The sequence below is a fragment of the Anabrus simplex genome, chromosome 3 (assembly GCF_040414725.1).
Source record: "Anabrus simplex isolate iqAnaSimp1 chromosome 3, ASM4041472v1, whole genome shotgun sequence".
Taxonomy (NCBI): domain Eukaryota; kingdom Metazoa; phylum Arthropoda; class Insecta; order Orthoptera; family Tettigoniidae; genus Anabrus; species Anabrus simplex.
The window spans coordinates 199,574,349-199,601,568 of NC_090267.1; the positions used below are offsets into that span (position 1 = coordinate 199,574,349).

At 42.2% G+C, this 27,220-nt stretch overlaps 1 protein-coding gene across 5 annotated transcripts in view; it reads left to right on the forward strand.

The window, feature by feature from the left end:
* Window positions 1-27,220, forward strand: part of LOC136866145 (UDP-glucosyltransferase 2) — a 117,148-nt gene that overhangs the window by 3,796 nt on the left and 86,132 nt on the right. Inside the window, exons 1-3 of one of the 5 annotated variants that reach the window (XM_067142847.2) lie at window positions 9,071-9,463; window positions 23,184-23,301; window positions 24,241-24,443. In XM_067142847.2, the coding sequence (XP_066998948.2) occupies window positions 24,273-24,443 (171 nt within the window). In that variant the 5' untranslated portion in view covers window positions 9,071-9,463; window positions 23,184-23,301; window positions 24,241-24,272. Of the gene's footprint in view, window positions 1-9,070; window positions 9,464-19,736; window positions 19,936-23,183; window positions 23,302-24,240; window positions 24,444-27,220 lie in introns of those variants that run through there. The other 4 variants (XM_067142848.2, XM_067142849.2, XM_067142851.2 and 1 more) reach the window with 4 other exon arrangements.

The window sequence follows — 27,220 nt, forward strand, 5'->3', positions numbered from 1 at the left end:
GGTCGCCTATACGGAATCAACTCGAAAGACCTGCACAAGGCCTCTTCGGAGGCCACAGGCCTTTATTATTATTATTATTATTATTATTATTATTATTATTATTATTATTATTATTATATTATTTAATGCCAAGGTTACGGAGAAGCCATTACCTTCTACTCCTCCAATGACCTTCATGGTCTGTACGGAGATGGCAAAAAAATATGATGATATCAGTTTTACTTTTAAAATCGCATTCTCACACCCTGGTGGAACCACGGGTGCGAGTTCGATCACGCATGTGACATGGTCCTGTTGTAGAGATAGGGCCTACCGATCCTGAGCGAAGTTATTTCCGATATTGTGTGTATTTGTGGTATTTGGTAGTGTAGAGTGTCGTTCGTGAATGAAGAGGTGTATATTAATATAAATTCCAGGTCCCAGTTGCCGAGCTAGACGATTTAATCATACATGGCTAATACCTGGTCGTTAATCGAAAGCGAAACACTCTGAAACGAAGGCGGTTACTCTGGCCGTTCAGCCGAGGAGTCGGGCAATAATAATAATATGCGTTATACATTTTAACGTCCCTCCAAATATTGTACGGTATTTCAAGTGACGTCAGGATGCCTGCTAACAGCCGCTTCTTTGTCAGCTTACATTTGCTGGATCTATCTGATGCGAGGTCATGCTGATGACCTCTTACCGTCTGGCTGTTTATCTGCTCGCGCTTTTCTAATGAGATGCCCTACATCTCAGCGAGGAATGTATACAAACTAGCCAACATAGTCTCCGAGTTCTTACAACATCGGGATTGGTGTAGATTTCCTCAATTCTCGATTCTTTCTTACACTCCATGTACTGTTTTCATTGACAGGGAAAAAAATGTTACCACAGCTTTGTTTTCAAAACTATAAGGTCTTCTTCTTCTTCTTTATCTGTTTATCATCCAGGGTCGGTTTTTCCCTCGGACTCAGCGAGGGATCCCACATCTGTCGCCTCATGGGCAGTGCCCTGGAGCTTCAGACTATGGGACGGGGGATACAACTGGCAAGGAGGACCAGCACCCGGCTCTGTCACGAGATTTGAAAAGTGGTACGAGAGCTGGAACGGGGTCCACTCAGCCTTGGGAGGTCAACTGAGTAGAGGTTGGTTCGATTCCCCCTCAGGCAACCTTGAAGTGGTTTTGCGTGGTTTCCCACCTCTCCTCCAGGCAAATGACGGGATGGTACCTAACTTAAGCCCACGGCCGCTTTCTTCCCTCTTCCTTGTCTATCACTTCCAATCTTCACATCCACCCCCCCCCCCCCAAGGCCCCTGTTCAGCATAGTAGGTGAGGCCGCCTGGGTGAGGTACTGGTCCTCCTTGCCAGCTGTACCCTCCGACACAAAGTCTCACGCTGAGTTCGAGGAAAAAACCAACCCTGGAAGGTAAACAGGTTAAGAAGAAGATATTTAAAATATCACTGATTTTGTTACACTAACAAGAAGAAACAAGGGGCGCGCTGTGAGCTTGCATCCGAGAGATAGTGGGTTCGAACCCCACTGACGGCAGCCCTGACAGTCAGATGGTTTTCCGTGGTTTTCCATTTTCACACCAGGCAAGTGCTGGGGCTGTACGTTTATTAAGGCCACGGCCGCTTCCTTCCCGCCCCTAGGCATTTTATACCCCAACGTTGCCATAAGACCTATCTGTGCCGGTATGTCGTAAAGCAAATTGTAAAAAAAAGAGAAAATCACGAAAAGAACAGACGGGTTGCCCCAATTAATTGTTATATAATGTATAATTATACAGCAAGATAAAATCAACATCATCAGTTAAAATGACAGAAATACTGTTCTACGGGTACATTTTTACAAAACCAAATGTTAAAAAGTTAAGATGGTTCCAAGAATGTGAGGATACAGACCAGAATCTCAGAAAATATAGATCGGTAAGGGGGATGAATTAGTCAGATAGTCAAAAGCTATCGGGGTTTTAAAACGGAATTAGTACCCAGAAGATGGAAGAGGCCGCTGTCAAAAGAGCGAAATTAGCCAGTGGTCGATGGGCTTAAAAATATCAAAGCCAGCAAAAGAGATCTAGACACTCAGAATAAGGTTCGAGGTTAACACGTAATCCACAGAAGCTCCAACCGAATGTAAGATACATATCGCCGGCGAAGGAACCAAACCTCGTATGTCACAATGCTCTTCCTATCAATTTATTATTTATTTATCGTATGGCATATGCATGAACAGTTCAATAAATTACAGATTTATATCTACATTACTTACATAGGTAATTGCCTGTGGCGTCGCCAGGAAAAATTCACTTGTTTCTCCATTGTAACGTCTCAGTGGGCATTCTTGTGTGATGTGCTTCACAGTTTGCCTCTCAGCACCACAGTCGCAGCAGGATGATGACTTTTTCCTCCATTTATACAGCAGATCTGCACACACACCATGGTTGGTCCGGATCCGGTTTATCTTGGACCATATTTTCCGAGGCTCTTCAAATCCAGTACCTTCTGTGTAATGCATGGCATTTCTAAGGATTCTGCTGTAGCAAATTGCCTCCATTCATTAGAACATATCTCAGTCAGGTTGAAATTATTGGCTATACGGTTCTCCGCCGTGCAGATCGGTGGACGTCTTGACTTAAGTCTGTCTATGTGTAGGTGGAGGATATCCTCATGAATAGGCAATCTTTGATTGTTCTGGATCTTGTTGTATTCATTCATCAGAGCAATGCATCTACGGAGATGGGGTGGAGGAATATGGCTTAGTATGGGCAAGAATTGAATTGGAGTTGATCTGATCGTGCCCGTGATAATTCTCATTGTGTCATTTAACTTAACATATATTCCCTTCACATGAGGACTGTTCATCCAGACGGGGGCACAATACTCCGCAGTAGAATAAACCAGACTTAGAGCTGAGCAGCGCAGAGTAGTTGCTCTTGCACCCCAACAAGAACCACACAGTTTTCGAATTATGTTGTTACGTGTCTGAATCTTGGCAGCGCTCTTTCTCAGATTTTCTTGGAATGACAGTGTTCTGTCGAGTGTAACACTTAGATATCTGGGGTGTCTATTATGGCAGAGGAGAGTGTTATCGAAGTATACTTTCAGGTCTCTTGAAGCCATTCGGTTGTTCAGATGAAAACAAGAAACTTCTGTTTTACTCATACTTGGTTGGAGTCTCCATTTTCGAAAGTATTTTCCTAAAGCAGAGAGATCTTTTGTCAAAGTTCCTTCTGTCTGCTCGAAGCATACGTCTTTAGTGGCAAGAGCCCAGTCATCTGCATACCCAAATTTCCTGGATCTTGTGGAAGGCATATCTGAAATATATAAACTGAACAAGAGTGGGGCAAGCACTGAACCTTGCGGGAGTACATTGTTTAGTTTGCTGGGTTTACTGATTTCATCCCCCGTGACCACACGAAATGTTTTGTCACTCAACATGTTATTTATAAGATGAGCCAGGCTCCTATATGGAATCACTTTAAGGAGATCACTGATTACACCTTCTCTCCATACTGTGTCATAAGCTGCCTTTAAGTCAATAAATGCTACTGAAGTATTTAGTCTTTGCTGGAATCCTGCTTCAATGAAGGTAGTTAGTGACAAGACTTGGTCAGCACAGCTTCTTTGTGGCCTGAATCCTGCTTGTTCAATATGGATCGTTACAAACACTTTTGTAGCAATTCTATTCAAGATTAGCCTTTCAAGTAATTTATAGCATACACTAAGCAATGTTATTGGTCTGTAGCTCTCTGGTGCATCAATGGGCATTCCTGGCTTTAGGATTGCAATTATATTACTCATTTTAAATAAGCAAGGTAGATTACCTGTTCTAAGAATGTAGGTTAGAAACCTAGATAAGCAAAATTTCGTATTTGATCCACAATTAATCAGAAACTCAGGATGAATCCCATCAAATACCAGTGTTTTACCAGCTTTTATATCTTTTAAAGCTGCCTCAATATCTTGCACACTAAATGGTCTCGTATATTCCGAATCAGGGGGGCTTGTGGACTTATGACTGTTTAATTGTTTTTTGATGTTTCTTGTATGATTTCTGTCTCTCGGTGTTCTAGACATATCAACTATATGAACTGCAATTTTGTTTGGAGTGACTGCAGAACTTTTATGAAAGATGGGAGTGGCCCCACCAAGCTTCCGTAACAATGACCATGTCTTTCTGCTCGATTCTCTGAAATTCATAGATGTTACAGTTTCAATCCATCTTTCTCTTCGGGCATTATCTAGATTATGAAGCAGTTCATCTCCGATTTTTTGGTCACCACTGGCATGGAATTCTTGGTATAACTTTTCAGTTGCATCAGTCCAGCCAGGAATATACTCCTTCCTATAGCCTCTATGAATATATATATATATTTATTTTTTTGCTGTGTCAATTACAGCACCCACGAATCTCTCATAATTGTTACTTGTTGGTGGTATCCATCTAACATATTTATCAAGGTTACACGAGAACGCTTTCCAGTCTGCTTTCCTGAAGTTCCATCGTGGACGAGGATAAGAAGTTATAAGGGGTATTTGCATTCCAACCTCAAGACATACAGGACGATGTTGGCTATGTGGGAAATATTGAAGTACTTTCCGTGATGTGAGCAGAGGTTGATTATTCTGATCACTGGAAACAAAACATGTCTGGGTTGTATTCCTGTTTCCATGCAGCAGATCTAACTGTTCCTTTATCCTTTGAATCAAATACAAGATGAATATTATGTTCCTCAGCCAGTTCATGAGAGTTTCTCCATTCTTCCATTCTTCATGGTGACTGTTGAAGATGGCTGGATGGTCCTGTACCTGAATCATCTGGGAGGGCCATGGTGAAGATGGAGGCTTGTAGATGTTTATGATGGTGATATCTCCAACTTTGATGGCAATGGTATGTATGTCGTCTTTTGAGTTAGCTGTGAGCAATGAGGCATTTTCAATAGTACTACGGACATACGTAGCTGTACCATATGCATGGTGATAAGTTGCATCTACGATATCATATCCCGATATTAGCCCTCTCGTTTGTAATTGGTGTTCATCCGAAGCATGTGTTTCCTGAATGGCAACCACATCGATGTTTCCGTCTCGTAGGATTCTTGACAAGAATGGGCATTTGGATTTACTTATGCCTTCTATATTTAGATGAAGGACTTTAAGTGTAGGCCCGAAAGTATTTGCCTGTTGGTTCTGAAAAGAACCATTTGAATGATTTTTCATTTTCATGTAAAATAGCCAGGAGATCACTAGGATAGTCTGGCAGCCTGATTGCTGTGGCTCGCTTAGCACCATCCAGGGACCACGTGTGGGGAAATTTTAGGTTAAAACCTACGGACGTGAGCAACTCCACTTCCCTTCCTATCAATAATGTTCCTTAAGACTGGTCACGCCTCTTAGCCACATATGGATATGCAGTCCATCAGAACAATGTTCGTTGTGCTCACATTCCTATGCGGAAGTGTAAAGAAAACTGAACATTAAATACAGTATACTGTAGGAATGAGTAAATTCGTCACGCAAACACACATTCCTACAGTACGGTACGGTAAGAGCATTGTGACATACGAGGTTTGGTTTCTTCAACGACGATGTTATACTTACCAAGTTATGGAATATATTTGGATAGGTTAATAGAAGGGAAGATAATGCGACTAGAATGTCGATTTAGTGCCCCAAATATGTTTGAATTACATATTCATGAAAATAATTCTCTCTTTTTCTACCGCTTTTCCCACACCTGTGGCGTTGCGGTGCGAACTGTATTGCACTTGTGGGTTTGGCCCTTTTTATGGCCGGATGCCCTTCCTGACGCCAACTCCATAAGGAGGGATGTAATCACTATTGCGTGTTTCTGTCGTGGTTGGTAGTGTAGTGTGTTGTGTGAATATGAAGAGGAAAGTGTTGGGACAAACGCAAACACCCAGTCCCCGGACCAGAAGAATTAAAATCCCTGACCCGGCCGGGAACCGAACCCGCGACCCTCTGAACCGAAGGTCTCAACGCTGACCATTCAGGCAATGAGTCGGACAATATGTCACTAGAATCGCAAGAAAAAATATTTCTAATATTCGTGTTTGATGTGCTGCGCTCAGAATTGACAGGCATGGTTTTGTTTTCCTACCCAAAAAACGTTATTATGTCCATTCGTAGTGCGCGTTGGAACTTGTTCATTGGCTTGATGACTTTAACTTCCTGTTCTTCCAAAATCTCTTCATGAACTCACTGCGTTGCCTCTTTCGTTCTTCAGACCACTTTGTATCAGTCCTGCTGTTGAAAATAATTATGTTAGTATTTTATCATTTTGTTAATGCTCGCATTAATTCGTTCAGTCATTTCAGAGATACCAATACATATAACAATGGATTTGTGAAGGGGTATGTGTATGTACGTTCCAACATAGCTCTGGAACACATGGAGCAATTTTAACCAAACGTGGTACACATACGATTTCGTATCTGGAAAAAAATATTATGGGGGTAAGATACCCGTAGTACCCCTAGGGATGGGAGATGTGAGTGGATGATATCTAAGAATAATCGAAAACGACCGATATTAATGTCGAATCCATAGTTTTCGGTGTCGCTGAGATGAATTGTGACATTCTGGATGCCGTTTAAGTCCAAGTTCAGCCTTTAACGGTGTGGGGGTAAAAATGAAAATGAAACACAGTTTTCGGGGTCGCTAGGCTGAGTGGTGACAGTCCCAATAACACTTAAAATCGTGTACATCTCATCTATGCCGGGGTGCTGGTCTTCTGAACCTAACTTGGCAGGTTCGATCCTGGCTCAGTCTGGTGGTATATGAAGGTGCTCAACTACACCAGCCTCGAGTCAGTAGATATACTGGCACGTAAACGAAATCCTGCGGGACTAAACTCCGGCACCTCGGCTACTCCGAAAACCGTAAAAGCTTAAATACATACAGTGGTCTCTTATTTTTATTATTTATTTGAAATGGCCACGTACTTCCAGGACAATCTGGGCTGCCGCAAGTGCAAAGTTTAAAGCGAAAAAATAAAAAATAAAACAAAATTAAACATATAATTCTTCGTCTTCTTCTTCTTCTGCCGCTTATCCAAACCTGTAGGATCGCGAGTGCGAACTGTGTAGCACATGTGGATTTGATCCTGTTTTACAGCACGATGCTTTTCCTGACGCTAACCCTATGTGGATGGATATAATTATTATTCCGTGTTTCTGTGGTGGTTGGTAATGTGGTGTGTTGTGTTGCGTGATTATGAAGAGGAGATTGTTGGCACAAATACAAATACGTAGTCCCCGAGCCAGAAGAATTAATCAGACGCTAATAAAATCCTCCCGTAGCATGCCGGAAATCGAACCCGGGACCCTCTGAACCGAAGGCCTCAACGCTGACCATCCCACCAAGGAGTTGAACGTAACAATAACTCTAAAGCTACAGAATACTCTAGTTCGTAAATGATCAATCAACGTCACAGTAAAGAAATACATGAAACTTCACCTCACACATATTTAACAGTTAGTGCAAATCCTGAAAGCAAACAATCAAAAACGCTCCCGAGCAGCGCCGGGTACTACAGCTAGCATACGGATAAAATTTAGCGACTCCCCAAGTTGTCCCCGTGTGGGTGGCGGCGGTAGAATAACACCCACGGTAATCCCCTGCCTGTCTTAAGAGGCGACTAAAAGGGGCCCAGGGACTCTTAACTTGGGAGCGTGTGGTGGCGATCGCGGGGCTCTCAGCTGAGACCTAACATTACTTCCATTTACTTGTGGCAAGCTCCTCACTTTCATCAATCATATACGACCTCCCTTGGTCAACTCTTGTTCTTTTCTGAGCCCGACGGTATTAGAGCACTCGAGACCTAGGGTGTCTTTTATTTACACGCTCTTCGTGGCCCTTCTTTTTCTTTGGCCGATACCTTCATTTTATGAAGTGCCGGATTCCTTACCTTTTTCTCTTTGATTAGTATTATACAGAGGATGGTTGCTAGTTGTATTTCCTTTAAAACAGTAATCACCACCACCATCAGCCCAAGTTGATTGTTGTCGATTATGAAAAATGAAAGAAGAATCTTGGGATCAATCAATCAATCAATCAATCAATCAATCAATCAATCAATCAATCAATCAATCAATCAATCAATCAATCAGTCACTACTGATTTGCATTCGCAGTCGCCCAGGTGGCATATACCCTACCTGTTGTTTTCCTAGCATTTTCTTAAATGATTGCAAAGGAATTCGAAATTTATTGAACATCTCCCTTGGTAAGTTACTCCAATGCCTAACTCCCCTCCCTATAAAGGAATATTTGCCCCAATTTGTCCTCTTGGTATCCAACTTTATCTTCATATTGTGATCTTTCCTACTATTAAACTTATTTGGCTACTAATGTCATTCCACGCCATCTCTCCACGGACAGCTCGGAACATACCTCCTAGTCGAGCAGCTCGTCTTCTTTCTCCCAATTCTTCCCAGCCCAAACTTTGCAATATTTTTATAACGATACTCTTTTGTCGGAAATCACCCAGAACAAATCGAGCTGCTTTTCCTGGGATTTTTTCCAGTTTTGGAATCAAGTAATCGTGGTGAGGGTTCCATACACTGGAACCCTACTCTAGTTGAGTACTTACCAGAAACTCATATGCTCTCACAACCATGTGCAGAGATCTGTACCCTTTATTTACAATCCCAGTTTATGTGATTACCCCAATGAAGATCTTCCCTTATAGTAACACCTAGGTACTTACAATGATCCCAACACGGAACTTTCACCCCATCAACGCAGTTATTAAAATTAAGAGGACTTCCTTTTTGTGAAACTCACAATCTAACTTTTAACCCCGTTTAACATCATACCATTGCCTACTGTCCATCTCACAACATTATCGAGGTCATTTTGCAGTTTCTCACAATCTTGTAACTTATTTGTTACTCTGTACAGAATAACATCATCCACAAAAATCCTTATCTCAGATTCCACTTCTTTACTCATATAATTTATGTATAAAAGAAAAGGTAAAGGTCCAATAAATCTGCCTTGAGCAATTCCCCTCTTATTTATTACAGTGTCAGACTTAGCTTCGCTCATCCTCGGATTGAAAACTGGTTCAGAATTGAGTTTCATTGAAATTGGTCCAGTTGATTAGAAATTATTAGGAACCCACACACATACGTACAATGTGTATGATGCGATGAAAGTAGGCTCTTCCTTTCCTCGTAATAAGAGTCCGTAACAGAAGAAGAAAAGTGCTGGTAGGAGAAGAAGTAGAAAAGTAGAAAAACGAGGACAGCGCTCTTAATTATATAATGGGAATGCGTGTGAGCACATGGAAGTACGCAGCAGAGGGAGAGAACACTGTTACATCATGGACTAGCGGTTCAGGACTGCACCAAGCAAGCGAGGATTTTACTCTCTCTTCGACGACTGCAGGCGATCGACAACAACTCTGTGTCGTCTCCTTGGCTGCGTGCGGCAGCAAAACCCACACACGACGGTGAGTACTCTGAAATAGTATATTACATTTCATTAAATATAAAAAAAATATAAAACAATTCTCTTAATAATATATGGAGCCACAGGGGCGTTATCAGATACGATACGGGCCCACCTGCCAAAATAAAATTCGCCCCTCCTCCTCAGATAAAATGTAGAAACTTATGAATAACTAATGTAGATAGCAAGGGCAAGCATTGTTTACAGCTGTGCTGTGTTACATTCAGTACAGCAAACTACTGCTAGGTGCAAGTAGAAGTAATATACAGTATTGTCAAGTTATGTGAACAAAGGGATTATTCTTTATCTTAAGTATTAAAGGTAAGGTAAGGGTTATTCTGCCCGAAGGCAGGTCCGAACCTCCGCAGAGGTGTTCCTGAGCCGGAGTTTACGTGCGGTAGGCCCACCAACAGCGCGTGGCAACCCATCCAACTCCTGACCACGACCAATGTTGCTTAACTTCGGAGATCTCACGGGATCCGGTGTTTCAACACGGCCACGGCCGTTGGCTTAAGTATTAAAAAATAATGTTTAATAGGTTTTATTTGTTTGCCTCCGTAGTTTTACGGCTGAGATGCTGAACTGCCAATCATCCATTTAGATGTTCGTATCTAACTTTAAATTCGTTTCATTTTTCAGTAACTACAGAACGATACTCTGTAACTGATACCGAAGTCTCGGTTATAATAATTTATTCGATTACAAAACAACAGAACAAAATTAAATCAAAAACTGTTCAAATAAAGTTTGAGAAATATCAAGTCCGCCTCTGTGGTGTAGTGGTTAGCGTGATTAGCTGCCACCCCCGGAGGCCCGGGTTCGATTCCCGGCTCTGCCACGAAATTTGAAAAGTGGTACGAGGGCTGGAACGGGGTCCACTCAGCCTCGGGAGGTCAACTGAGTAGAGGTGGGTTCGATTCCCACCTCAGCCATCCTGGAAGTGGTTTTCCGTGGTTTCCCACTTCTCCTCCAGGCGAATGCCGGGATGGTACCTAACTTAAGGCCACGGCCGCTTCCTTCCCTCTTCCTTGCCTATCCCTTCCAATCTTCCCATCCCTCCACAAGGCCCCTGTTCAGCATAGCAGGTGAGGCCGCCTGGGCGAGGTACTGGTCATACTCCCCAGTTGTATCCCCCGACCAAGTGTCTGAAGCTCCAGGACACTGCCCTTGAGGCGGTAGAGGTGGGATCCCTCGCTCAGTCCGAGGGAAAAACCGAACCTGGAGGGTAAACAGATGATGATGATGATGATGACAAAACAGAACAAAATTAAATCAAAAACTGTTCAAATAAAGTTTGAGAAATATCAAGTCCGCCTCTGTGGTGTAGTGGTTAGCGTGATTAGCTGCAACCCCCGGAGGCCCGGGTTCGATTCCCGGCTCTGCCACGAAATTTGAAAAGTGGTACGAGGGCTGGAACGGGGTCCACTCAGCCTCGGGAGGTCAACTGAGTAGAGGTGGGTTCGATTCCCACCTCAGCCATCCTGGAAGTGGCTTTCCGTGGTTTCCCACTTCTCCTCCAGGCGAATGCCGGGATGGTACCTAACTTAAGGCCACGGCCGCTTCCTTCCCTCTTCCTTGCCTATCCCTTCCAATCTTCCCATCCCTCCACAAGGCCCCTGTTCAGCATAGTAGGTGAGGCCGCCTGGGCGAGGTACTGGTCATCCTCTCCAGTTGTATCCCCCGACCAAGAGTCTGAAGCTCCAGGACACTGCCCTTGAGGCGGTAGAGGTGCGATCCCTCGCTAAGTCCGAGGGAAAAACCGAACCTGGAGGGTAAACAGATGATGATGATGATGATGATGAAATATCAAACCGCACAACTGATAAGCCTAATGTATTATTAGAGAGAGCTCGTTCGAAGCTGAGATGGCATTGCTACTACACCAACTTCTTTTTGGCATTATGCATTGTTGCCCAATCAATGTGCAGCAAAATCTGTGCAGAATACGATCTCAGGTGCACTATACATCAACAAATTATCATTTTCTAACTGAAATATATTTTGGTATCAATTTTCATTGCTGTAATTATTTTTCAATAATTTGGTACAGGTCTGGAGCGTGTCGCAGTGTTGCGAGATAGCAAGGGAAAGCAAGCATTGTTTACAGCTATGCTGTGATTTATTCGGTACAATAAATTGCTCAGCGTACACATTTAAAAAAAATCGACTGACTACAAAATCGCCGTGATCGTTTCTGTGCTGTATGACATAAGGCAACATCTATATATATAAAATAAGAGTTTTGTCTGTACATTGCTCGGAATTTGAAAATAATGATATTTCTGTATCGGTCATGTTCATAGTAACAAGAAAATGCACTTTTTACTTTTCCGTAATGTCTGTCTGTCTGTCTGTCTGTCTGTCTGTCTGTCTGTCTGTCTGTCTGTCTGTCTGTCTGTCTGTCTGTCTGTCTGTCTGTCTGTCTGTCTGTCTGTCTGTCTGTCTGTCTGTCTGTCTGTACACGCATCACGAGAAAACGGTTGAAGAGAATTTAATGAAAATCGGTATGTGAAGTCAGGGGATGAGCCTCTACAATCTAGGCTATAAATAATTTTACTCACGCTGAGTGAAATGGTAGTTTAGGGGAAGGCCTAAAATTGAATTCTCAACTATTTATGTTATTAGTAGTCTAATGAAAATCGGTATGTGAAGTCGGGGGATGAGCCTCTACAATACAGGCTATAAATCATTTTACTCACGCTGAGTGAAATGGTAGTTTAGGGGAAGACCTAAAATTGAATTCTCAACTATTTATGTTATTAGTGGTCGTATTTAAATAAAATGGGTATGCAAAGTTGGGGAATAAGTTGCTACAATCTAGGCTATCGATAATTGTATTCACGCTGAGAAAAATGGTAGTTTAGGGGAAGGCCTAAAATATAATTCTCAAATATTGTTGTTATTAGTAGTCCTATCTTGATGAAAATCGGTATGCAAAGTCAGGAAATAAGTCGCTATAGTCTAGGCTGTAAATTATTTTATTCACGCTGAGTGAAATGGTAGTTTAGGGGAAGACCTAAAGTGTAATTCTCAAATATTTCTTATTAGAGGTGTAATCGATGAATGCTACATAACTAGGGTTATATAGTATTAAATTTCCTATTATCCATGTCTTATACATTGTTACCGTACTGGCTATGATCACAAAGATATTCATGATATTGGATTTTTGTTACTAAGTCCATATCAGCGCCGAGTAACCAGAAATGGGTAAACAGTATTTAATGAAAATCGGTATGTAAAGTCGGAGAATAAGAAACTACAGTTTATGGTATAAAATATTTTACAAATCACAGAGTCGAAAGAAAACTAAATGTGAAGGCCTACAATATAGAAAGCTCATAACATTGATCAATAATAATATTACATTGACCATTGTTTGTCGTGATGTGCTTTGTGTCATCTGTTGTCCTTCATCTCCGATAGATAGGATTACTGCTGCGTACAGAGTATTTTTTTATTTGATTTACGTCGCACCGACATAGATAGGTTTTATGGCGACGATGGGATAGGAAAGGGCTAGGAGTGCCTTAGGCCTTAATTAAGGTACAGGCCCAGCATTTGACTGGTGTGAAAGTGGGAAACCACGGAATATCATCATCAGCGCTGCCAACAATGGGGTTCGAATCCACTATCTCTCGGATGCAAGCTCACAGCTGCGCACCGCTAACCACACGGTCAACGGCCGCTGCAGTAAATACGCACCTCTCTCAATTCAGCACAAGTAAATAATATTATCGACTCCTGACTCTCGATGATTCTGATCTTAATTATGTGTGGTGTCAGATCTGTGGAATTTAGCATGGTGGCGGATTAATTGATTGGAATTTAGATTATACCAGTCCTGGGAAAGAGAAGTTTGTTACCTGTGACGACTGTTCTGTACATCCCCTCGTTTAAATCTCACACCTTCCAGGTTGCTGGATTTGGGCTTGGTGGTATAGATAGGGTCTACATGAATGAAGTCGCGGCTTGCGGCTCAATTCCAACTGGAGGAATTCGTTCCTTCCGGAGCAATACGGGGTTCGCACGGCCAGCGCCTCCTAGAGAACAAGGCCTGGCAATACGATTCGTGACGTCACGCGACTGGGCTCAGCCGTGACCACCACGGCTCAGTGCGAGTGGATAGTAGATGAAGCTAATTCCTTACGAAAATTGAAAAATACGTTGGTTAAAGTGCATTCTACGAATATTCTTTCTCGTAGACGCGCATATCGGAAGCGAAATGAGTAATATAACGTAATAATTAGAAAGAACAATTAAAAATGCAAAGAAGAATTTTTTTAAGAGTCTTAATACTGAACAACTTTAATAATATGTTTATATGACACTTTCTTACGTATATTTAAGAGTCAAAAATGATCAGTTCCTTTTACAAAACTCGCCATAAGACCTCTCTCTGTCGGTGCGACGCAAAAAAAGGAAAAGCAAGCTTTTACAGAACTGAACTTGCTGATGAAAGATAAAAAACAACATGTAAGTACAGAAAAAGCTATTAAATAAAAATAATAACGTATAAACTACCTTACTTACAGTATATTAGTAGCAGTCCAGGAACATGCAAGCTGTAACGCTCAGTGTTGTCGGTCATGAAAACAGGTAAACATTTTTTTTTTACAATAGAAGCCTCACATAAATTAAGGGCGTGAAGAGCCCACACAATTTGGCTGTTATGCAAAGAGAATGATTATAGTACATGCCAACAATAGTTTGTTCATCAAGTCATCAAAATTATATTCGCATTCCCTAGTGTAAATAAATGTACTTATATGATTTTGGACCCTGATTCAAATAACCAGAACAGGAAAAAAATTGAAATTCTTAAATTTGAAAAGTAGCATGCCAATTCTTATTACATTTGAACTGACCTTCAGCCAGACATTTTCTGAAATTGTTTTCAATTTAACTTCACCAGGTTGCTTAAAATTGAAATGGACATGAGGTGAACATTATATAAGAAAATATAAAAGGAAATCTCTATGAACAGTAATTGTTAAAATCCTAAGAAACCATATTAAGAACTTGCATCCTTGCCATTACATTAATAAAAAAGTAGCAGAACACACACTGAACTACTCATTTCACGCTTTATGAACCAGCTGCATTATATAGATATAACACACATGAGATCAATTAAGTAATTAATCCCCAATTTTTCACAGATGCATGTTAGATTCATTACATAACAAAAGCTGGAAGGAGTACTTTCTCCAAGAGGAAATTCATAACCAGAGTGTGAATAGGCTATAATGCTGGAAGAAGAAATTCATAATTGAATTCACAATTACTCAAACAGGAATGTTTACTACTGAAGGATCTTACAGTGATTAGCCCTGAATTCAGAGTTTACACATTCCCTTTGAATGGAATTCATAGAGGTTCATCAACTCAGTGATTAATAATAGTAATGTACTAAAAAAAATTAGAAAGCCTCAGCTTACCACAGACAAAAGGAAAGGATGGTTAATGATTTTGTAGGATATGTGCCACCAAGGTAATGAACCGTATTTGTTAAATGACAAAATACCTGTTTAACATAAAAGGTGCCCTTTCAAATGTAATATCACTCCCTGAAAACGTAACACCTGGCAATAAATATGATAAAATAAAAGTGCTCTTGTGTTATTACTGTATTCTCTTCTAAAGAAACTACTATGGAAAATAGAGCTACTAAATTCGTTCCTTTTCAGAGCAGTTCCAGTCTTGTTTTACAGATATTCAACTTAATTTTTCTTCAAATTCCTGGAAGTTCTTGAAAGAAACAGTACTGACATGAGCTTCATAGGTCTCTAAACTTTGAGCAAGAGCCTTGGTCAAACTTTCATTGTCTACTCGACAACGCCTATCGTCTGGAGCTTCTCGGTGGGCAAATGTGGTATCAGACAAGTACTCTGGGCAGTTTGGAAACTGAGAAGGAACAGCTCCTGAAACGTTTAGACTAAGTTAGAATGCATTCACCTAGATATAAATGCGCTCGTATATTAATTCATGGCACCACTTACTTCACAGGACCATGTCATGTCTTAGATATATCTGGTTGATTTTAATATAAAATGAATAGCACACAAGGAGACAGAGAAAATCATTGAACTTATAATAATTATACAGAACCTAACATAGTTGCAATAAACACAATAACATTGCTATCTAGCCTGAACTAAAAATATTAACCCACACTAAGTGGTATTTTCCCTCATGCGATATAATAAACAGAACTGGCTCACTTGCAGTTAAGGGTCCAGCACAGAAGGAACACTTGAAAGCCAATACCTTACATAACTTCATAATTTAGGCCCTATAAGTTTTCCCAGAATATCACTATACCCACAACAGTAGTCCTATGAAGTAATGTGAATACTCAGCACATTCCAAACTAAATGTAATAACTGGTCAATTCAATACAGCAAATGCTTAAATCAGTAAGATATAAATCACCCTAAAAAATCTACTATTTCATTCATCAATAGCAAAGATATAAGAGACCTTTCACAAGCCTTGGATGAAATAAAGGTGCAGTCAATAATTTCCCATTTCTCTCATCATACCTCAGTTTTGAAATGGAGCTCGCACACCTACAACACAGGGCTCCATTTCAAGGACCATTCCACAACTTAAGTGATTGAATGATTGAAATCATATATAATACGCTAATAACTAAGACTTACCTCTGCAGTTTTGGAAGGAACGAAATCATCCCGGCGAATAGCTCGTAACCACTTAGCTCTCTCCGAGTCGTCAGTTGGAAACGAGAAAACACTCACTTTAGGGCCAGTGCGATAATTGCCCTTACAGTTTGGAACACTGCATTTTTGAGGCATCGTTATTCATAATTTGAGAAACAGTGATCGCAATTCACAACACACCATACATGGGTGCCCGCAGGATCTTTTCCAGGGGGGGGGTGGCACATTAACAATTTTCTTGAATATAAAAACCAATATAACGTCAGCAACATTAAATTGTTTACAGAAACTTCCAGTTATAACATATGCTAGCTGACTGTCAGTAATTTCAGTTTATGAAATAATCTAGTATGATATTAAACAATTGAACATCAACATCTTTAGAATTCCAGGGGGGGCAAGTGCCCCCCCTTGCCCCCCCCTTGCGGGCGCCCATGCATAATTAAGAATAAACTCAGTTCTAACCTCACGTGGTGGCCGTGCCGGCACTTTAAACACAATTTATCAATATTAACAATTTATAAGTACTATCACCTTTAACTGAACTTACACTAATATGGATATTAAGCGAGTGTTAACACACAAGACTCGATTAACATTAATATAATCGATGAAAAACACACACAATAGGGAAACGCGTCCTCATACACCAAGCAGCAACAAGCTGAGTTACTGGCATGGGCCAACTTCAGCATACGTCATCAGCTACTCTCATTCGTATTGCCAGGCCTTGTTCTCTAGGAGGCGCTGGCACGGCCTACGGCACGGCCATCCAGGGTTCCTTCCTTCACTCGCCACGACTCAATGGCGCGCTAACTGAAATTATGCCACAGTGTTATTACAAATAAATTGAAGCCTGCACTGATACGGTTCAATAGGGACTTTTATATATCCGCACACTTAACATGATAGGTTTAATTTTAACTACACCACACTAATTTTATGTAATAGGATATTGAGTAAGTTCATTAGCCAGAACAGCTCGCTTCTCACACCACAGAAGACAGACTTGCAACACCTGAATTTGAAACGGATGTTCGACTAGGCGCGATAAGCCTCCGCGTATTTTCGGATCGTAACAGGCTGGCTTCGCGAATGACCAAATCTCCCATTCTGTGTGTTAAGAAATCTACGCAGGCGCGAACGAAAATTACCTAAGAAAGAGTCAACATAGAATGGCACAGGGCAGAGTTTCCAACCATACGATATTAGCCGCGATGTAGAATAATTTTAAACTTCACAAATGATATGCGATCATAATTATAGGATAATGCGATACCTAATTTTCATTCGATGTACACTTTCCCTCCATGAATTAATTTCCATTTCCTCTCTGAACCATAACAACAAGCATGGGCACCGTTAGACGGGAGTAACAATGGGGATATGTTAGAGTGAGAGGTGACAGTTTATAGAGAGAGAACTTCCTACATGCAAAATTGTGAAACGGTCATAGGGAATATCCCTAGCGCAAGAACAAGGAACGTTATTGGCTCACCTCACAAGCGCCTAAAGACAGTCCCGTACTCTGAACCTCTTCCGTCACACAGTAGGCAAGTAACGAGAACCAGCATGATACAGGCGCGCATTACGACAGCAGAAAGGGAACAGAAATAAAAAGCAATACAGTCTACGGAATAAGTGACGTTGGTAATATTCCGTATATTCGAGTACAGGTACTTAGTGTTTTCAAGCTGACGAATGAGCACAAGGGAATTTACTCAGAAGACAGCAAGCAACACAAGCAATTGTGAACTTTGGAACCGATCACTCACAGTTTCTCAAAGAAAGTGAACATGATATTTTATGCTCACATTACCTTCAAAATGGAATTTTAAAAATACAAAGCTAAGAACACACAGTATCAGAGTGCTGGTTACGCTGATGCCACGTCAGACACGACTGCTGAACAAAAGTTTTATTACATTTGGTACAGGTATGAATCCCACTACCCAGAGGTTTCCGTGAGTTTGGCGCTCTCTCTTCCAGTTTCTGAGGATATTTCTGTTTTACATGTCTCCGCAAAATAGTTCTTGCTTCGTACACACTACCACACTCAGAGTAAGTAAACATACTGAACTTACACAGTAGATTGCCTATCTTCTTATTCACAAAACTATACAAAATGCAACAGGACAGAACAAGAGTAACAATGAAAGAAAGAAAAGAAGGTGAAACGATCGAAACGAAATAAAACCAGCGAATAACGATAGTCGCCTTAAGATAATAGCACTTGTTAAATCCCAACAGTTACATTAGCGCGGTCTCGTTCAGCTAGTGGTAGATCATGGAAGCGAGGTCCGACTCGTTGGCTGAACGATCAGCGTACTGGCCTTCGGTTCAGAAGGTCCCGGGTTCGATTCCCGGCTGGGTCGGGGATTTTAACCTTAATTGGTTAATTCCAATGGCACGGGGGCTGGGTGTATGTGCTGTCTTCATCATCATTTCATCCTCATCACGACGCGCAGGTCGCCTACGAGTGTCAAATAGAAAGACCTGCACCTGGCGAGCCGAACCCGTCCTGGGATATCCCGGCACTAAAAGCCATACGACATTTCATTTTTTTCATGGAAGCGAGCATGCGCGTTTCGTGTTTGGTTCATAGTACGATCCTGTCACTAGGCGCTAGTGGCTCACCTCACCCTCACACTGAGATAGTCTGGTCTACTCTGAGTCATTACACGGTCACGGGGAGTCTCGAGTGAGATCATTGCCCATCACTAGTCTCAACTTCAGAGAAAAATTCAAAGAGATAAAGGGCTGTTTCATGCTTCACATCAATCAGATCTGCCAACGAAACCTTGATTCTCCAAGTGGAACGCCGACAGAAGATACATAACATCTAGCATACGTAAGCGACTCAATTACGGAAGCTTTAAAAGCCACTTATGTTGCACTGGAGTTTTTCACTCTCCCTCCTGGGCATCGATAATCAGTCAATTGCAGACTTAAATCACATTTCCTTTACGTGTGACCTCTATCGAGAGATCAACAGTAATTATTTCTTTCTTTTTTTTTAACAGCTTGGGCGTGCTGGAATTCCAATTCCCAATTAACATTCATACTTTCCTCAAACAATCTTCAGGTTTATAATGGCATTGCTTCTTTCCTAAGACAGTTTCATTTATACTTGTAAAATCAGTTTTGTTCGGTATTGTTAAATCTGTTATAGTGCGTAATTGTATACGATTGTGCTTGAATTTACATTTGTAAATCAATTTTGTAAGGAATTTTGATTCTTTATGTAGTATTGTCAAAACGTAGCAAGAGCTATATTTGACTTTAATTTGATCAGTGGATCACAAGTTTTTCCGAAGGTATTGTTTTATTTTGTGTGTATTTCAGCGTTCTCTTTCCAATATTGTTCTGTCTTTTATTGTGTAATTGCGTATGATTATGGATTGTTGGCTGCATAGCTCCTTGGAGCTCAAAACCTAAATTTTAAAAAATCTCTGTTTATTTCCATCATAGTGAACTGTATCAAATCACAGGCCAATTAATTTGGTTTAACACTGTTGAACATTTTGAATTTAGCGCTGAGGAACGAGCTTAAGAACGCTGGGTGACCGTGTGTATATACGTGTCGAACTCGCAGCAAGCAGGGTGCGGCGCTGTTCCCGCAGACGGACCAAGGCAGGATGCCGGAAGTTTACTGTTGAAAACCTCGTCGATGGCTTGGGTACGCGAGGAGAAGAGAGAGTCGGCAAACAGCATGCAAGAGACGGCGAGAGATTTGAAAACGACTAACTACCGAACAACGCCAGGCTGTCCTCTAACACGAAACATCAAGGTCTGGAATCATTTGAATTCGATCACCGATATAAGTCACAGAGCGATATTTCACAGATTCAAGAAGAGGCCAATTCCTTTTGATACTTTTGAAGTAGATTAAGCCGTAAACATGATGTAACTGTGCCTGTTTTCTTCGTTTCAACTTGTTTAAAAAATCCGTAGGGGGGTAGCTAGCTGAACACAAAGTGAGGCAGTTGTATCTTGGGGATGTACTGTAGGGCGCGTCCCTCTACTCAGTCTATGAAAGAAGGAAGCGTTAGAGCAATTGTCTCATTTGTCTCGAGTACCTCCATTGTCTCCAGTAACTCCAGTACTTCAGTGCCCGCAGTAGGTAACTGTAAAAGTCGCCCATAAGGTTCTGTATGAACTGCACGCCTTGCAGCACGGTTGGCTTGTTCGCGTGTATTGGAGAAGTTGTGTCGCTGAGACTACAGAGTTTAGTAGATATTGCACTATACACCAGCGCCACCGATTGCGAGAGAATCAATGCAGCAAGCACAGCATGTTGCAATCTCCGTTGTACTCATCAATGTAAACAGAGAAGTTTTAAAACTGTGTAGGTGTAGTAGATATTGATATGGTTTAACATTCTTACATTTCAACATTCTCAGATACTACAGTATAGTTGTGATGTTTCTGCCCAGTTGAAGTAAAGCTCAAATAGCTTAAGTACAGGAGAAAGGCGTGATAAAAAACGACGGTGTTCAGTTGTGATTAAGTAACAGAAAATCAACTTACTGTTCGAGTTCAATCAATCAATCAATCAATCAATCAATCAATCAATCAATCAATCAATCAATCAATCAATCAATCAATCAATCAATCAATCAATCAATCAATCAATCAATCAATCAATCAATCAAGACTGATCTGCATTTAGGGCAGTCGCTAACGTGGCAGATTCCCTATCTGTTGTTTTCCTAGCCTTTTCTTAAATGATTTCAAAGAAATTGGAAATTTATTGAACATCTCCCTTGGTAAGTTATTCCAATCCCTAACTCCGCTTCCTATAAATGAATATTTTCCCCAGTTTGTCCTCTTGAACTCCAACTTTATCATCATATTGTGATCTTTCCTACTTTTATAAACGCCACTCATCATTATTCGTCTACTAATGTCATTCCACGCCATCTCTCCGCTGACAGCTCGGAACATACCACTTAGTCGAGCAGCTCGTCTTTTTTCTCCCAAGTCTTCCCAGCCCAAACTTTGCAACATTTTTGCAACGCTACTCTTTTGTCGGAAATCACCCAGAACAAATCGGGTTGCTTTTCTTTGGATTTCTTCTAGTTCTTGAATCAGGTAATCCTGGTGAGGGTCCCATACACTGGAACCATACTCTAGTTGGGGTCTTACCAGAGACTTATATGCACTCTCCTTTACACCCTTACTACAACCCCTGTCCGCCTCTGTGGTGTAGTGGTTAGCGTGATTAGCTGCCACCCCCGGAGGTCCGGGTTCGATTCCCGGCTCTGCCACGAAATTTGAAAAGTGGTACGAGGGCTGGAACGGGGTCAACTCAGCCTCGGGAGGTCAACTGAGTAGTGGTTTCCTGGAAGTGGTTTTCCGTGGTTTCCCACTTCTCCTCCAGGCAAATGCCGGGATGGTACCTAACTTAAGGCCACGGCCGCTTCCTTCCCCCTTCCTTGCCTGTCCCATCCAATCATCCCATCCCTCCACAAGGCCCCTGTTCAGCATAGCAGGTGAGGCCGCCTGGGCGGGGTACTGGTCATTCTCCCCAGTTGTATCCCGACCCAAAGTCCGAATCTCCAGGACACTGCCCTTGAGGCGGTAGAGGTGGGATCCCTCGCTGAGTCCGAGGGAAAAACCGACCCTGGAGGGTAAACAGATTACGAACGAACTACAACCCCTAAACACCCTCATAACCATGTGCAGAGATCTGTACCCTTTATTTACAATCCCATTTATGTGATTACCCCAATGAAGATCTTTCCTTATATTAACACCTAGATACTTACAATGATCCGCAAAAGGAACTTTCACCCCATCAACGCAGTAATTAAAACTAAGAGGACTTTTCCTATTTGTGAAACTCACAACCTGACTTTTTAACCCCGTTTATCGACATACCATTTCCTGCTGTCCATCTCACAACATTTTCGGGGTCACGTTGCAGTTGCTCACAATTTTGTAACTTATTTATTACTCTATATAGAATAACATCATCCGCAAAAAGCCTTACCTCTGATTCCACTCCTTTACTCGTATCATTTATATATATATATATATATATAAGAAAACAGAAAGGTCCAATAATACTGCCTTGAGGAATTCCCCTCTTAATTATTACAGGGTCAGATAAAGCTTCGCCTACTCTAATTCTCTGAGATCTATTACCTAGAAATACAGCAACCCTTTCAGTCACTCTTTTGTCTAGTCCAATTGCACTCATTTTTGCCAGTAGTCTCCCATGATCCACCCTATCAAATGCTTTAGACAGGTCAATCGCGATACAGTCCATTTGACCTCCTGAATCCAAGATATCTGCTATATCTTGCTGGAATCCTATAAGTTGAGCTTCAGTGGAATAACCTTTCCTAAAACTGAACTGCCTTGTATCGAACCAGTTATTAATTTCGCAAACATGTCTAATATAATCAGAAAGAATGCCTCTCCAAACTTATATACAATGCACGTCAAACTTACTGGCCTATAATTTTCAGCATTGTGACTATCACCCTTTCCTTTATACACAGGGGCTACTATAGCAACTCTCCATTCATCTGGTATAGCTCTTTTGACCAAACAATAATCAAATAAGTGCTTCAGATATGGTACTACATTCCAACCCATTGTCTTTAGCATATTCCCAGAAATCTTATCAATTCCAGCTGCTTTTCGAGTTTTCAACTTTTGTATCTTATTGTAAATGTCGTTATCATATGTAAATTTTAATACTTCTTTAGCATTCGTCTTCTCCTCTATCTGGACATTATCCTTGTAACCAAAAATCTTTACATACTGCTGACTGAATACTTCTGCCTTTTGAAGATCCTCACATGCACACTCCCCTTGTTCGTTAATTATTCCTGGAATGCCCTTCTTGGAACCTGTTTCTGCCTTAAAATACCTATACATACCGTTCCAGTTTTCACTAAAATGTGTATGACTGCCAATTATGCTTGCCATCATGTTATCCTTAGCTGCCTTCTTTGCTAGATTCAATTTTCTAGTAAGTTCCTTCAATATCTCCTTACTTCTACAGCCATTTCTGTTTCTTTCCAGTCTGCACCTCCTTCTAAGTCTGTTAAGTCTTCAAACAGGGGCAAAAGATCTTCATGGGTCGACGCCCCGAATAATTAGCATGAAAAAAGTCTTCAAACAACGTATTATAAAATTGGAGGTACGTATAATTCTCTACCTTTTGTGTAAATGGCCAGGACTTAGGCATAATTCTATCAAACGACGGAAAACATTATCTCTCGTACGAAGCGAATGAGCGTGTTCTTAGGCCTACAAGTAATCATGGATATGTTTCTTCGTAATGGCACCGTAGTGAATTCCTTCGAGTTACGTAGTATGAAAATGAAAACAGGAACGTTAGTACCATCAGATGATATTCCCCCTCCATTAAGAAAGCAGGCTCCCAAAGATGTATGCAGGTCTTGGAATCTCTGTAAATATGAGCGTGTGGATACTAGATCAATATTTTTTCGATAATTGGAAGAAAGGCTTTTTTTAATAATTTTTAATTGTTTTCTGTACGAGTCAGTTACTTATATCGTCGTTGTCCCTTGAAATCGGGGTCTTACAAATTGAGATGTATGTTTATCTGTATTTTTTCTGTACATTTTCTGGATCTACAAAACTGTAAGGACATGGAGTAAGGCGTTTCCGCGGGGTTGGAGGACGGATGCACACGAGCTGAGTTGGCACTTCCGTATGCAGTACGAATTTAGATTTGTCTATTACACTTGCTGTAATGGACTGGACGTCACTGAGCAGAATCACCAATATAATTCAGCACAAGCCGCCACTGTATGAGACGGATTTAAGGTTCATGACCTGTTCAGTACACGAGTGGCGAATATGAAACACACTCAGGAATCACACATCTAATTCTCTTGGTACTGGAAAAGAAAAGAGGTTGACCGATGGAGGACGGACAGTAATTAGGACCCAGCACAAATAAACAGAGGAAATGCCAGACTCAGCTGAGAGACCAAGTGTTTATTTTATATGATTCTGAATATATGTACAAGGTATTTTTTCATCGTTATGTTTTTCATTTCCTAATAGCTCAAGGACCCCCATGAAAAAAAATAACATATTCTCTTTTCAGAGGTGTTCTCATCGTATCAGGAATAGTGAAGAATGCTTCTTCACTTGCTCATCATCCTCCTCTGCTGGCATGCTGATGGTGCTCGCATTCTCGGCATCTTCCCCACACCATCTATAAGCCACCAGCTGCCCATGCAGGCCATTATGAAGGCACTTGCTGCAAGAGGACATCAGGTCACTGTCATTAGCCCCAATCCACTCCCGGTAAGCACCATATACACATTATGGAGAGTCTCTAGCTAAGTATTTTCAGATTAACAGACAATCTTTGCTATGCTATTTTCACAATAGTGTCCGACTCGTTGGCTGAATGGTCAGCGTACTGGCCTTCGGTTCAGAGGGTCCCAGGTTCGATTCCCGGCCGGGTCGGGGATTTTAACCTTCATTGGTTAATTCCAGTGGCCCGGGGGCTGGGTGTTTGTGCTGTCCCCAACATCCCTGCAACTCACACACCACACATAGCACTATCCTCCACCACAATAACACGCAGTTACGTACACATGGCAGACGCCGCCCACCCTCATCGGAGGGTCTGCCTTACAAGGGCTGCACTCGGCTAGAAATAGCCACACGAAATTATTATTATTATTCACAATAGTATACCTGTACGAGTGAATCAAATGAATCCATTCACTTTGTAACTACCGAGCTTGCATTTGGGAGACGGGAGATTTGAATACCACCCTCGGCAGCCGTGGTTTCTCACTTTACATCAGACAAATGCGGGGCTGGAACTTAATTAAAGCTACGGTTAATGCCTTCTCAATTATACAGTTTCCTATCTTTGCGTCTCAGAACACCTGCGACGATGTGTTAGAGCGATGAATGCCGCTGGAGAAGAAAACACTTTTTAAATCCCGTATCACATAATTATCACCATTAACAACATATGCCCTTACTCCATTTGAACACTGCGGATAGGACTCGATTTAAATCTAGGCTTTCGGCATGCAATCTAGTGGTTCGATATTATATACCACCACCTATTCTACTTTGCCGGCCAACATTCTGATGGTAAAAATGCTTCCACCAACGGGACTAGAGCCGGCTAGCCACGGCGTCAGACTTGATATCATAACGATGATGGCCACCAGACGTCATAACCTATCGAGTATTGTAATGGATTATAATACATACATACATACATACATACATACATACACTGACTGACAGAGCAAATGCAACACCAAGAAGGAGTGGTCAGAACTTTATGCCAATTGCAGGGTAGACTGACGTCACTGAGGTATGCTCATGATGTGAAATGCGCCGCTGTGCTGCGCACGTAGCGAACGATAAATGGGACACGGCGTTGGCGAATGGCCCACTTCGTACCGTAATTTCTCAGCCGACAGTCATTGTAGAACGTGTTGTCGTGTGCCACAGGACACGTGTATAGCTAAGAATGCCAGGCCGCCGTCAACGGAGGCATTTCCAGCAGACAGACGACTTTACGAGGGGTATGGTGATCGGGCTGAGAAGGGCAGGTTGGTCGCTTCGTCAAATCGCAGCCAATACCCATAGGGATGTGTCCACGGTGCAGCGCCTGTGGCGAAGATGGTTGGCGCAGGGACATGTGGCACGTGCGAGGGGTCCAGGCGCAGCCCGAGTGACGTCAGCACGCGAGGATCGGCGCATCCGCCGCCAAGCGGTGGCATCCCCGCACGCCACGTCAACCGCCATTCTTCAGCATGTGCAAGACACCCTGGCTGTTCCAATATCGACCAGAACAATTTCCCGTCGATTGGTTGAAGGAGGCCTGCACTCCCGGCGTCCGCTCAGAAGACTACCATTGACTCCACAGCATAGACGTGCACGCCTGGCATGGTGCCGGGCTAGAGCGACTTGGATGAGGGACTGGCGGAATGTCGTGTTCTCCGATGAGTCACGCTTCTGTTCTGTCAGTGATAGTCACCCCAGACGAGTGTGGCGTCGGCGTGGAGAAAGGTCAAATCCGGCAGTAACTGTGGAGCGCCCTACCGCTAGACAACGCGGCATCATGGTTTGGGGCGCTATTGCGTATGATTCCACGTCACCTCTAGTGCGTATTCAAGGCACGTTAAATGCCCACCGCTACGTGCAGCATGTGCTGCGGCCGGTGGCACTTCCGTACCTTCAGGGGCTGCCTAATGCTCTGTTTCAGCAGGATAATGCCCGCCCACACACTGCTCGCATCTCCCAACAGGCTCTACGAGGTGTACAGATGCTTCCGTGGCCAGCGTACTCTCCGGATCTCTCACCAATCGAACACGTGTGGGATCTCATTGGACGCCGTTTGCAAACTCTGCCCCAGCCTCGTACGGACGACCAACTGTGGCAAATGGTTGACAGAGAATGGAGAACCATCCCTCAGGACACCATCCGCACTCTTATTGACTCTGTACCTCGACGTGTTTCTGCGTGCATCGCCGCTCGCGGTGGTCCTACATCCTACTGAGTCGATGCCGTGCGCATTGTGTAACCTGCATATCGGTTTGAAATAAACATTAATTATTCTTCCGTGCCCTCTCTGTTTTTTCCCCAACTTTCATCCCTTTCGAACCACTCCTTCTTGGTGTTGCATTTGCTCTGTCAGTCAGTGTACATACATACATACATTATCATTATAGACTGTTATACCTTTCAGCGTTCAGCCTGCAAGCCTCTGTGAATTTACTAAACGTACCTATTTGCAACTACGGGTGTGGCCTCATTTAGTTCTATACCTCTTGTCTTTAAATCGTTAGAAACTGAGTCTAACCATCGTCGTCTTGGTCTCCCTCTACTTCTCTTACCCTCCATAACAGAGTCCATTATCCTCCTAGGTAACCTATCCTCCTCCATTCGCCTCACATGACCCCACCACCTCAGCCGGTTTATGCGTACAGCTTCATCATTCGAGTTCATTCCTAAAATAGCCTTTATCTCCTCATTCCGAGTACCCTCCTGCCATTGTTCCCACCTGTTTGTACCAGCAATCATTCTCGCTACTTTCATGTCTGTTA